Source organism: Phycodurus eques, chromosome 13 (genome assembly GCF_024500275.1).
Source record: "Phycodurus eques isolate BA_2022a chromosome 13, UOR_Pequ_1.1, whole genome shotgun sequence".
Classification (NCBI taxonomy): domain Eukaryota; kingdom Metazoa; phylum Chordata; class Actinopteri; order Syngnathiformes; family Syngnathidae; genus Phycodurus; species Phycodurus eques.
In genome coordinates this window covers 21,637,269-21,650,385 of record NC_084537.1, presented here as the reverse complement: position 1 = coordinate 21,650,385, position 13,117 = coordinate 21,637,269, and the positions used below count along the sequence as shown (strand labels likewise).

Sequence of the window (13,117 nt, the reverse complement as noted above, 5' to 3'; positions counted from 1 at the left end):
GGTGGGAAAAACACCTGCCGAACGTAGCGGGTTCAGACAGAGTTCCCGGGTGCTGTCAGGAAACATTTCGGCAAACGCATCAAATGGGAAGTGTGTTCCTGTTCCATACTGCATATCATATTTAAGCAAACGGGGTGGGGGGGAAAATAGCGACTCATAAAAAGTCAATTTGTATCTTAAAAACATTTCTGTTGTTACTTTGTTGTAGTAAACCACAACTGACTGGTATTACTTTTTTTTTTTTAATAAGCCAGTCTTGATTTCTGTCACTTTGTTGTAATAAACTGCTACTTTATTTTAATTAACCAGGGCTGATTGTTATTACCTATTAAAATGAAGTTCAACCAAGCAACAACAAGCCCGCCCTGTTTTATTAAAAACAAAGTAACGCCAATTGCCTGGTTTATTTATTAAAACAAAGTAACCAGTATAGAGCCTGGTTTATTAAAACAAAGTACTATTAAAACAAAGTACAACAGTTGGCCCGAGATTGTTAAAAAAAAAAAAAAAGTTTTACTTTGCTGTTTACAAACCAGTGCTAAAAGAAATTGTTACTTTGTTGTAATAAATCAGAGCCAACTGTTGCTATTTTGTTTTAATACTGTAAGCCAGGCCTGATAGTGTTACTTTGTTGGAATAAAACAGAGTCGATTTTTATTATTTTGATGAAATAATCCAGGAAAGATTGTTGTTAATTTGTTGGAATAAACCAGGCCCGATTGGTGTTACTGTGTTCTAATGAACCAGAGTCAACAGGCCAAGTGCAGATGAGGGGGAGACCTTTATTTGTGTTTTGTGTTGGTACACAAGCATGCGGCACAAACACAACGTGGCAACTCACGCGAACGCCCCCCCCCCTCTACCTGCCCCCAATCCTCTGCCATCCCAGATCCGAAGCGGCGAGAACGCGGCCAACCTTGCCAACGAGCTGGCGCGCCTGACGCAGGGCCCCGTGTTCGCCGGTGACGTCAGTTCCTCTGTGCGCCTCATGGAGCAGCTGGTGGACATCCTGGATGCTCAGCTGCAGGAGCTCAGGCCCAGCGAGAAGGACTCGGCAGGACGTAGCTTCAATAAGGTACTGTGACGCGTTATCCTTTTTATGGCCCATTGTGACCATCTCGTCTCACCGCAGCGGGGCTGAACGGCAGGACGCCGGGCGATAAATCCAAACACAAGGCGGCGCGTGCCCTTGTTTTACATACAAGCACACACTTGAAGAATAACAGCGTAAGCTGGGGGAGGCAGATTTGCTCCGGAGGGGATGCTAAGCCGCCTCCTGCTTAAGATCGACTCCAAATGGATGCCAACCACCTCATTATAAGGCATTAGAACCATCAATGTGACCCGAAATGGACGGTACACTATTAGGCAGTAGAGCAGTGTGATTTCTCGCTGCCCTTTGTAGTGCAAGCAACCATATTTGATTGCTTAAAATGGACCCAAAATGAATGCCTAACGGCTCACCGTAAGCATTAGAACTATATTTGGTTGTGTAACATGGACCCAAAATGGATGCCAAAAGGCTCAGTAAAAGGCAGAAGAACCATCTTTGTTTGCATAAAAGTGCAAACGGATGGCACACAATAAAGGCAGTGGAGCAGTGTGATTTCGCACCACCCTTTATTGCGCAAGGGATATCTAGTTGCCTAAAATTGGCCCAAAATGCTCGCCAAACACCATGTGACTTCTTCCAGCAATTTATGGTACAATGAACTATATTGGTTGAATAAAAGTGAAACAAAATGGACACTCAGTGACTCACTGTAAGGCATTAGAACCTTGTGATTTCTCCCAGATGAGATGAGATTATATAGTCCAAGGAAGCATATTTGCTTGCTTGAAATTGACCCAAAATAGATGCTTGTTGGTCTGCTCCGGAGAGGATCCTCAATCCTCTGAGAATTCAACACACCTCCATTTTAAAAACATCCGCTCAATGAATGCCGGCATGCTGAAGTTGAGCGTGGAGGCGCGCTCTGCATCAAACGTCAAAGCAAACGCCCGTGATGTTCCTCCGTCTGCGCCACACAGCGAGATGATTGACGGTTGTGAAGAAGTGCATTGTTATTCAGACGGCGCTTAGTTTGTAAACAAAGTGTTTTGCACCCAGTGACGCCCGTTTGTTTGCAGCTAGCGGGCGTCTTGTAATTTTGCGGCGTGAACAGGAAGGGCACACTTATTAGTGCAAGGAACCGTATTTGATAACTACAAATCAAAGGGCACACTATACGGCAGTAGAACGATATTTGGTTGCTGTAAGGCATTAGAATCATATTTGTTTGCATAAAAAGTCACCCAAAATGGACACCAAACGCCTCGCCACAAGGAATCATAAACATGTGATTCCTCCTAGCCAATCACCAGCAAGAAATGGTTTTAATAAAATATGATAAAGAAAGATATCCTGTGCAAGAAACACTGCTATATCATAATTATTAGTCTATATTATAATTATTAAAAAGACACAAGTAGTGGTCTTTCTGTGTTTAAAGTGATACAAATAAAATAACTGAGTAAATTACTGTGTGCAAATATGAATTATTATTATTCCTCTTTTGTTTCTTTTTCAATTTCCCTGTTGAGTCCTACACTCTATCAACTAGTTTTTTTATTAGTTGTAATATTTTTTTTATTTTACATTCATTTTTTAAAATGTATTATGCATACATTTTAGTCATATAATCTTTTACCAGAAATCCAAGTTTTTAATTAGCTCCCTGTAGCATACCTGTATCTCACTGAAACATTTTTTCACTTCCCTATCAAGCAAAATTCATACCCTCATTCATAAATAGGCCATAGAGGACCAAACTCCTTCCAGTGGGTTATAATAATATGGCAGATAACTCATACACAGTGTCATAAACAATTGGAGGATGCCCAGTGGGATGCATTGTAATAGGCTACTACCATGCATTTTTGTTTTTTGTTTTTTTTGTTTTAGGAAACAGTTTGCATTGCATTTTCATTCAAGCTCATGGATTTATTTTAAGTTTATAAAGTTACTTGCTTGCGTTCTGATATCCTTAAGTCTTTATTTTCTTGGCAGATACTTATAACCATGATATATTGCATATATCCTTCTTAGATGGTACTTTTTTTCCACTTTAGAACCCACAATTAATCTGCATATTCATGGGCACCGGCACCACAATGGAAGGCGTGAGGCATAATTCCTGCATTTTTCTCCTTTTAGGTTTATAATTCTCATTCTGCTGAGAATATATTGCCTACGTTTTTCCCTGTATGCTGATATTGCAGAATAAGTGACAGTGTAGTTTTAGACCTTATGATCACATTAAAAAAGAAAGTTTTTATCCTGATGTGTTCCCTATTGCTGTGTGAGAGTGCAGTATGTGATTTAACTGAGTTGGGTAAAAGCAAGGGGAGCCATTCAAGCGCCAAGAGAGCCACAAAGGAGTTTGTCGTGTATTATTCTCTCCTTGGCAGAAGGTACAAATGATGGCATGGCACATTGTTTCTCATCCTCTGGCTTTTGTCTGCGAAAGCCTCACTAACGGCGAGCATCCCAAATCCAAGCCTCAGCATTTTCCCCTCCTTTCTCACATTAGAGGTGTCACATCGTTTTGAAATGATTCCTCTGTAAAGGCCTCTTTATACTCCCGCGGTCGCACGGCCGACAACGCCCGCATTGCATCACGTGACCGACGAATTGGCCCGCTCGCGGCCCGTCTGCGTAGCTTGACGCGCACACGGCAAAAATTGCTGCTCATCTCTCGTGATTGGTCCGTTTTAGTCACATGCTGTGATGACGTACTCAGCGTGCCCCTTGGTTCTACATACCGTCTACGCCGCCGCCTTCTCGATCGATTTTGCAGCATAATTAAACGTATCATCTGGTCATCTAGGTCCATTTGATCTAGCAGACACTGCTCCACGGTCGCCATTGTTGTTGCTTTGTTCCTTGTTACTGGAAGGAAAGTAAAAACGGCTACCGGAAATGGCCCAAAAAATGCAGAGGAAACTCCACCCTGTGGTGTCCTAGCCAATACCAGTCGTAGCGACACCACCGACTTGGAGGCGAACTGCAGTGCATTTTCAAAACTGCACGCGTGGGTTGCGCTCGAGTATAAAGGCAAACTACGCGCGGGACAGCCGCAGTGACACCAGTGCGGTCGCCTTCCGCGCGAGTATAAAGAAGCCTTAAGACTTTTCCCCCTTCTTCTCATTATTAGCGCATGTAATTTATGGTAAGTGGCTTGATGTGGCACTTCCTGTTTCTCACTACCGTCTTTCTTTTGTGTGTGTGTGTGTGTGCGTGCGTGTGGGGTGGGGGAAAAGCTTCAAAAGCGAGAGAAGACGTGCAGAGCGTACATGAAGGTACAATTGGAGGACCTTTACATGATGTTTTTTTTAAATCTTTTTTTTTTTTTTTTACTTTTAACCCCAATCCCTCACCGCCTACTTAGCAGCATGCATCCAAAATGTCTCCTGGATAATTGTTTTACACTCTGTATCCTTGGCTGCCTCCCCGTGAACTCTTTCCATCAGCGAATGTCAATATCGTTCCATCTTTGTCCTCCTCTGTGCTATCACTACATCTTTCTTTCATTTCTACTCGCGCGCACACACACTCACTCTAATACTTCCTTTCTCACAGCATCTTCTCTTTTCTCAACTCTGTATACGTCGTGTGAATAATTGCCTTCCCACGGTCCTAATTGCACCTCCATGTCAGCCGCAAGTGTGATCAAAGTGGCATTGTGCATCACTTTTCACTTGCTTACATTATGCAATTCATCTCATCTCCCATGCCCGCCTTATAGCATCAAAATAAAATGAAAAATTGTCTTCCTGTTGCAATGGCGTTTTATCTCTGCCATTACTTTTTTAGTCTTTAACTTTTTCTCCTTCCTTGGGGGTGTTCACAGAGATGACACAAGCATTGCGTTTTAAACGTGTATCTGCTAAGGTTGTAACTCTACATGTATTCACATTTTTCCCCCAAACGCTCGAGCCACAGATCCCGCCCGTATACAAACAAAGTGCAGCTCAACCTCGGGTCATGGCGAGAGATTTGCTTGATTTGAGGTCGAGTCATTTGAAATGGCGTCAAATGTTAATATTAGTGCAGCGGGAGAAGAAAAAAAACTAGCGCAATGGCATTTAGGCAACCTCTCACATGCTCTTCTGATGAACCCAAGGCAATAAAAAAAATCCACTCTCTCTTTTTTTTTTATATAGCATAATAGTTCAATAAACAGTTCAATTTGCACTTCTCTTCATGGTTTAGTTCCATAACCCAAACAAATACAAACTTCAGGGGCTCTTGGTTTACAACGATTTTCATTCCTATGGCGGTGACATATGCTGAATGTTAGGCTTCCAGGACATAATTATAAAACAATTAAATGAAAAACAGTCAGTAGATGTGGTAACTGTGCATGCCCTCTTGTGCCATGTGACCATGTATTCTTATGTCGCTAGGCAAACTAGTATAATGAGCGGCGTTCGAAAGCTCGCTCAACACGTCGGGAACGTCGTTGACCGAGGAGCCCCCTCCCCCCTTGACGTTGCGCTTTCTTAAAAAATCTTTCACGGCCAGTCCTCCATGTTCGAATTCAACACCTGTCAACGTAGTGAATTGTAAAGAAAACATTTACACTTCTTTCATGGTTTTTAACTAAAATCTGCTCCTGTTTTGCGTAAGTGTTCCTCTGTTGGTACCCACTGTGAACCAAACACTAACCTTAAAATCAAGATATGTACCGAACCGTGATTTTGGAAGTACCATTACACTCTTAGTGTCTACTTGAAAAATCAACATAATATAATGTAGGGTTTCCCAAACGTAGGGTTGGGGCCCCAAATGGGTCACGGGTCAATTTGTAATGGCCTGTAAAATGCTGTAAGCTATTGCATTGCTCACAGCAATTCTCGGCAAAAGGCTTTTTGATTCGTATGTGATGTGTTCTCAATCATGAACTTTGAAAATCCAGTTTAAAAAGCTTCAGTCTCCCTTGAGGATGGATCATTACTGGAATGTGGCACACTGTAAATCTGCTTGCTTTTCTCCAACCCTGTAATCAATCCTGACCCCCCTATACACACACTCGCACAGTACACATTGCTAGCTCCCTGCAAGGTCATTCCAAGCCTGAATATCTGGGTACACTCGTAGTTAATCATTCATTAGCGCAGACTTTTGGCTGATCGTCTTCGTCATTATTCCGGGAAAACGGACTTAACCAAGCGGATGCGACCGTCTGTGGTCATTGAAATGTTTTGGATAATCACAGCAATGACTAATTGGCATTATGAGCAAGGGCTGGTTGTGGTTAATTACCATCATTGTGATGCGCCACGCTGGGGCTAATGACACCTAGGGTTAAATTGTCGCTAGCTTTCTTCGTGCCCTCCACGTTTCGAATATTAGGGATCTACTGCCGTTGAGGAGTATTATTCATGATAACTGCCACCCTGCACGATAGAAATACACCATACATAACATCTATAAATAATCCACAAGTCAAAGGTCCACACCACACTTGTCACACATGCTGTTTTACAATTATGTTATCACTCGTCTCACAAGTTATTAATAATACCTGCTACCTTGCGCAATAGAAGCCGACAGAATGAGTTGAAATAATCCAAAATCCAATGCGTGCTCAGTTTTAAAACACATTCACTGCCATTGACGGCTTTAGAAATCAAACATTCATGTTAACTGTGAAGGCTGGCAGTGAATGAGTTATGCATGTCGTAGAAACAATATGATCACTCCTCTCATCAGTTCTGCCTGATAGCTGCCACAGTGCACAATAGAAATAAACACAACTACTATAAATAATGCAGAGTAAAAAATTAAAAAAAAGTCAACATCTTGCTCTGTTACAATGTACACGTCATAAAAACAATGTGATCGATGTTATCTCCTGTTATTCATGATAACCTCCACCTTGCACAATAGAAATAAACAATACAAAAAAAAAGCACACAAAAAAAAAGACTTCTGAACTACAGCTGCCAGGGTCAGCATTGTTTTATCAACATATGATACTTGTGTGGAATGTTTATCTAACTTCCAGCTTATCACAAAGCAGGAAATGAAAGGATTGCCATTGAAAACACGATTGCTTTCCACCATTTTGCCTCAGACTGCCACTTTGGACACAGATTTGATGATAATGCCCTCCTTCCTTCCTTCTTCTTCTTCTTCTCCTTCCTTGGGGCAAAAATAGCTTTCAAGGTCATAATGGGCACAAGAATATTGTTCACGAGGATTTTTTAATTAGTTTGTGAAAACCTCGTGGGGGTGGGGGTGGGAGTCGGATCCCCCTCCAGCATTTTGTCATTATTATTCAATAAACTAATAGGCCGAGGGAAAAAGTTGCTTCCTTTTAGTTTTCCTCCAGTGGAATGTTGAGCTCAACTCCCCAGGACCCTCATCATGACTCTGGTCATCATTTTGTCGATATATCAGCTCTTGTCACTGTTGGCCATGCATGCCCTTTATATCATTCTCTCCCCCCCCCCCCCGTTTTGTTATTAAATCCTGGCATTGTGACGGCGGGAACGTGCCTGTCTGACATTTCACGCGTCTCCATGGTTACAGGCCATCGTGGACACCGTGGACAATCTCCTGAGGCCCGAGGCTCTCAAGTCGTGGCGAGACATGAATTCCACAGAGCAGACGCACGCCGCCACCATGATGCTGGACACCCTGGAGGAAGGGGCCTTCGTCCTCGCCGAGAACCTGATCGAGCCGGCCATCGTCAAAGTGCCCGCCGAGAATATCGGTAAGTGGCGCGCCAATCAGCGAGCACGCCTGTCACTCACAAATCACTGCCTGTTACTTCTGTTACTGGCGCACCGCCGCTTAAAGTCTTCCTCCAGCGCTTTTTTTCCCCCTTTCTCTTTTTTCAAGGTGATATCAGTCAGGTGAGTGTTCTACTTCATTGATTTTCAATCAGCCAAGTCACCTCATTGAGCGCTCTGCAGTTGGATGAACTGGGAACAGACTCCCAGATTTGAAAACAAAGACACCATTTAAAGGACATTGTTCCACTCGCACGACGCTCTCTTCCTTCGCCCGGTCCCACAACTGCCAGTTAGCCTGGCTGATCGGCGGCTTTGTCCCCACTCGAGTTCTGATTAAGGTTTTTTTAAATGAACTACAGACACTTCTTGTGTTTCTCTGCAGTAAAGAGGAATTTAAGTGGACAAAAGCTGAATTTCTGAGTCAAAAGGCCAATTTTTATCAAGCTTTAAATGGGATAGATTCTAGCAAATGTACTTTTTAATTGCTTGTATATAAATAATTGGGTCTCGAGAATGCCTGCCCACCCATCAAGTGTCAAATTATACAACCAAGTACAGTTGTGGTCCGTTTATGTCAGAGTTCTGTTCCTATGACGCCGTTGTAACAAGAAAATGTACCTAAATCACAAGTAGGAATCTAACTACCACTAATAACCTACGTTAACGCAGTAGTAAAGTCATAATTACAGTAAATATTTGTAGTAAAATCACTTCTAGGCCATCAATATAAAAACTATGTACTGAAAAAACAGTAAGTACGGCAGCAACTGAGCATGCCTTTCCGTGTTGCGGTACTACTGTACACATTCTTATGCGACTGTGCAAACTGTTGCGCGCTGTTCATGACCTGAAAACTTTGTATACCGGGACCATTTTAAACCGAGGGCTCCTATAAAATCTTTCGCCAGCTGCCTGTTTCCCCAAAATGTGTCTGTGACCAAGCCGTTCTGCATTTTGTGACCGACTTGCCAACTATCTGATACACGATCATGTCAAAGCAAAAAGGGAAGCAGAGTTGCATTGAGTTTTGTTGGATGCACAGATTAATGTTGGTTAGCGTTAGCGTTTGATGACGGCACATAGCTGTACTTAAGTAAATCGGAGCAGTTGTCAATGCAGTGGCAGTGGATGGGCTATTAGTTTTGTGTATGAACTGCTCCCTCCGTTAGTAAAAATGATTTTTTTACAGGTGTTTGCTTTTTCCACACTCTGCTTCCGCTTTTAGAATCCACTCTACACATGACAAAAATAAACACAGTTGTCTTGCTGCCGTTGGTGTCCCCTCAGATGAAAATACAGGAGACCCTTGTTGTGCTCCACTGTTATCTCATTCTAACTGGCTTGTTTTTGTCTTGAATTTTGAAGCGGAAAGCCCAAAGCACAATTTTTTTGCACCCTTCTGCGAGGGCACCGATTGCAGATGTCAGTGCCAGAAGGGGGGAGCTAGATGCGATTTGTCTCCATCAGGGTCGCGGGTTAGCTGCAGCCGGGGGTTACACCCTGCAGTGGTCGCCAGCCAATCGCTGGGCACAGAAACATCACAAACAACTATTCACAAATGTCCGGCGGTCCGCAATCACTTGTCCATTAATTAGATTCTTCAAAAAACGAGGCTTCAAGCTGTTTATTGCTACTCCCAGTTGAGGTTTACTGTTAAACTAAATGTAAAACAAAGTGAATAACGCGTTGTGTATTTAAAACAAATACATAGCTTTGCCTTGAATCCTTTTAGCTTAATGCTAACAAACAATGCGAAACGCCATAGATGGGTTAATGAATAGCATCTATGTGGCAGTGTTATAACGCTTTAGGCAACACATGTAGACAGACAATAGAACAGTACTTATGTGTGTATATTCTTTATCCTCTGCAAAAAACTACTGATAGATATTATTGGAGCTCACTAATTCACTTACAGCAGTTGTGAAACTCTTCTTGGTCTGTGTCTTCATGACTGTATTGTACTGCCCCTGGTGGTCAAGTCACACACACCGGAAGGAGCAGCAATTAATTATTCATGACACAAAAACAGTGTATTTATTTACATTCTGTTTGATTAGGTTATTTCTATATGTTTTTATAAAGTACAATATTATGGAGTTCTATTTTCCTTATAAAAAACATTTTAAATGTTTTTTTGTTTTTTTTTTCATGGTGAGGCTGAAACAGATTATTTGCATTTACATATCTTAAGGCACAACTATATTTTTAATGACTTCAACTAATGTGCCTTTGTTTAGTTATCTATGCCAGCGACGTATAGTGACAGGCAGAACAATAAAATGCTCTTCCACTAGATGACAGAAGATACATTCAACATCTGCTTTCACCTGATGTCATTCGCACAAAAGTGAATTGAGACAAGATCGTCATTATTTCAGTACAATTTGTGCCGTTTTCGTTTAGTGGTGTGCTACAAAATTTCTTCTGACGCAGTCCTTGGTTTAATACAGATTATGAAACACTTCGCTAGGCCCGCATGCTGTCATTGGCAGTCTTGTCAAGATATTTGATTAAGTAGATGACACAGTCAGTTTTGAGTCAGTTTACTATTCCCACGTGTCGCCCAGTAAGCTGTTGTGCACATATCATATCTGACCTCCCTTCACAGGGTGAAAAGAAGCGAGTATGACTGCTAGTATCCAATTAGCAGGTGGCCCAAACAACACCTCTGGGCGAGTGTCAGTAACACTCGAGGTGGAAGCGCAGAGCTTGAAGTACAAAAAAATCAAGACAGACAACGAAGTCCGGCGGAGGGCAATCCCTCATTTTTGTCTGTCAAGAGCCATCTATCTGCGGAAAGCCAGGCCATTTTCTGGTGCGAGCGAGCGCCAGCGTCCTCCTGACCCCATCGGTAATTTCGCACATCAAAGGCAGCGCCACCCGGCAGCTGGCGTGGCGGTGAGGAGGGGCTGCGGGAATTTGGAGGATTTTCAGACAGATTTGCTCATGGAGCCCAGAGTTATCCAAAGCCACAGGGGGGTAGAGGACGTCAAAGTAAAAGCTCAATGATATTTTTGATCCTATGAATATTTGGCATACATGCGGCAGGAAGACTGCACGCTCATCCTCTCGCAAGCACACCCCTTGTTGTTATTTATTTCTTATATCTCCAGAAGCCTACAGACACATTTGGCGTTAAGTAAATGGCGCACCATGGGGTCTTGTTCTCTCGCTGGTGCAATCAACCTGAACATGCACCTGATGGTTGCTGTTTTTTGTTTTTTTTATGCTCTATTAAACATTGTTCTCTTTTTTTTTTTTTCCTTTCCCATGACGAACGCACCTTTCCCCCCTCAGTGCTGGACGTGTACGTGGTGAGCACAGATGGCCAGGTGCAGGACTTCAGGTTCCCGCAGACCAGCAGGGGCGGATCCACGCTTCAGCTCTCCTCCAACACGGTCAAAGTCAACAGTAAAAATGGTGAGAGCACACAACTGCTGCAGAGCTTGATTTCCAAGAGAAAAATATTCTTTATTACTGAACATGTAAACAGTTAAACCAATATTTTGGGAAAATTACCTACACTCAAGGCTTCTAGAGTCTCCACTGTTTGTCCTGAAATATTGTACAAGAGTGTGCCGCGTGTGGGATGCATTGCGCATGCATGCCAATTGGCTGGCTGAAATATGGGTTCTTACTATGAAACAATAATTTGCATTAGTGCAGCTTGCATTTTAATTCGGAAACAAAACAATTATGTGCATCACTAGAGAGGGAAATGTTGCACTTGTCTTAATACACAAACAATAATAATAATAATAATTTTGCAATCAAATATATATAAAAATATAAATGCATAATTTTAAAGCAATATATCAGGATAAAATATATATTTTATTAAAATTTTTAACTTTTTTTCAAAAAATCCTACAAAAAGAAGAAAAAGACATGACTCAATTACATAAGTACAGTTTAAAAAATGCATTATATTCAGATATATCTAGAAATACAGTAAATTATTTATTTGAAGTAATATAAAAATACATTTTATGAATTTAAATAAAAAACAAATTGATGAATTATATAATAAATAATAATAGTAATGAAAAATATTATTTTCCTTTCAATTTCAACAAGGTCAAATGAATACTATTAAATAAGATGTCAATTAAATCAAAACATACAAATAAGAATGAATATATATGCACAGAAGGAAAAAACAATAATTATAATTTTGCTAATATCCATCCATGAATTACATAAAAAAATATATAGAATACTAATCATTAATAATGACATTGATGTTTATCCACTAATGTAAGAATTTAAAAAAGAAAAAAGTAGCATAGTAACCTATGTAAACTATTAACCCCCCCCCCCTCCCACACACACATACGGAAAAACAGCAAATCCCTCAAGTGTCGTCTTTCTTTGGCTCCGAGGTTGATTTCATGCCTGCGTGTGTGTTCTCCTCCCCCGCCGCTTTCATGGCCGTGATGTGTTGCAGGTGTGGCCAAGCTGGTCTTCGTGCTGTACAAACACCTGGGTCAGTTCCTCAGCACAGAGAACGCCACGCTGCGGGGCCTCGGAGACGCCGGCAGACGTAACCTCTCGCTCACGGTCAACTCCCACATCCTCTCCGCCTCCATCACCAAGGAGTCCAGCCGCGTGTTTGTGGCCGACCCCGTGATCTTCACGCTGGAGCACCTGGACGTAAGACCCCCTTCAGCCCTCTCGAGAACCCACGCAAAAACAGCTGCGCGTCCAAATCCGGCGGCTCCGATGAATGCTATTATAATAAAGAGGGAAAACATCAATGTTGTGCTTGTGTGTCACACGTAGCAATTAGCAGAGATCAGAGGAACAAACGAGTGTAATCTGAGGAGCAAGTCGACTCGTCGCATCTTGTCTCGTCATCTCTCTTTTATTCCCTAATTTGGATCTCTTTCATGCACTTCCTTCCCACCATCGCATGCACTCAAATAATATAAATCGGCAATTATTTGTACAACACGCGCTCCCCCTTACCGCTGCACATCCTCCGACAGAGTCAGAGGCATAAAAATGTTCAAGGTGCGGCCATGCATATTGCAGCGCGCCGCTCATGTATGATTAATTTTTTTTGTTTGTTTGTTTTTTTTGTGCAGAAGGAGAATTACTACAATCCCAACTGTTCCTTCTGGAATTATTCCGAGCGAAGCATGATGGGATACTGGTCCACTCAGGGTTGCAAGCTGCTGGACACTAACAGGAGTCACACCACATGCTCCTGCAATCACCTCACCAACTTTGCCATCCTCATGGCCCATCGGGGGAATGTGGTAAGTTGGGGGCTCACTTTTCCTCTCATAAGAGTTAGATGTTGATGATAATGATGAACGTGAGAACA

General features: G+C 42.1%; 1 protein-coding gene across 7 annotated transcripts in view; it reads left to right on the top strand.

Moving 5' to 3' along the window:
• LOC133411465 (adhesion G protein-coupled receptor L2-like) overlaps window positions 1-13,117 on the top strand; it is a 118,905-nt gene that overhangs the window by 82,790 nt on the left and 22,998 nt on the right. For 5 of the 7 annotated variants that reach the window (XM_061693888.1, XM_061693885.1, XM_061693886.1 and 2 more), the window contains exons 8-13: window positions 890-1,075; window positions 4,303-4,341; window positions 7,580-7,763; window positions 11,086-11,208; window positions 12,236-12,441; window positions 12,876-13,049. In XM_061693888.1, the coding sequence (XP_061549872.1) occupies window positions 890-1,075; window positions 4,303-4,341; window positions 7,580-7,763; window positions 11,086-11,208; window positions 12,236-12,441; window positions 12,876-13,049 (912 nt within the window). The remainder of the gene's footprint in view (window positions 1-889; window positions 1,076-4,302; window positions 4,342-7,579; window positions 7,764-11,085; window positions 11,209-12,235; window positions 12,442-12,875; window positions 13,050-13,117) is intronic. The other 2 variants (XM_061693889.1, XM_061693887.1) reach the window with 1 other exon arrangement.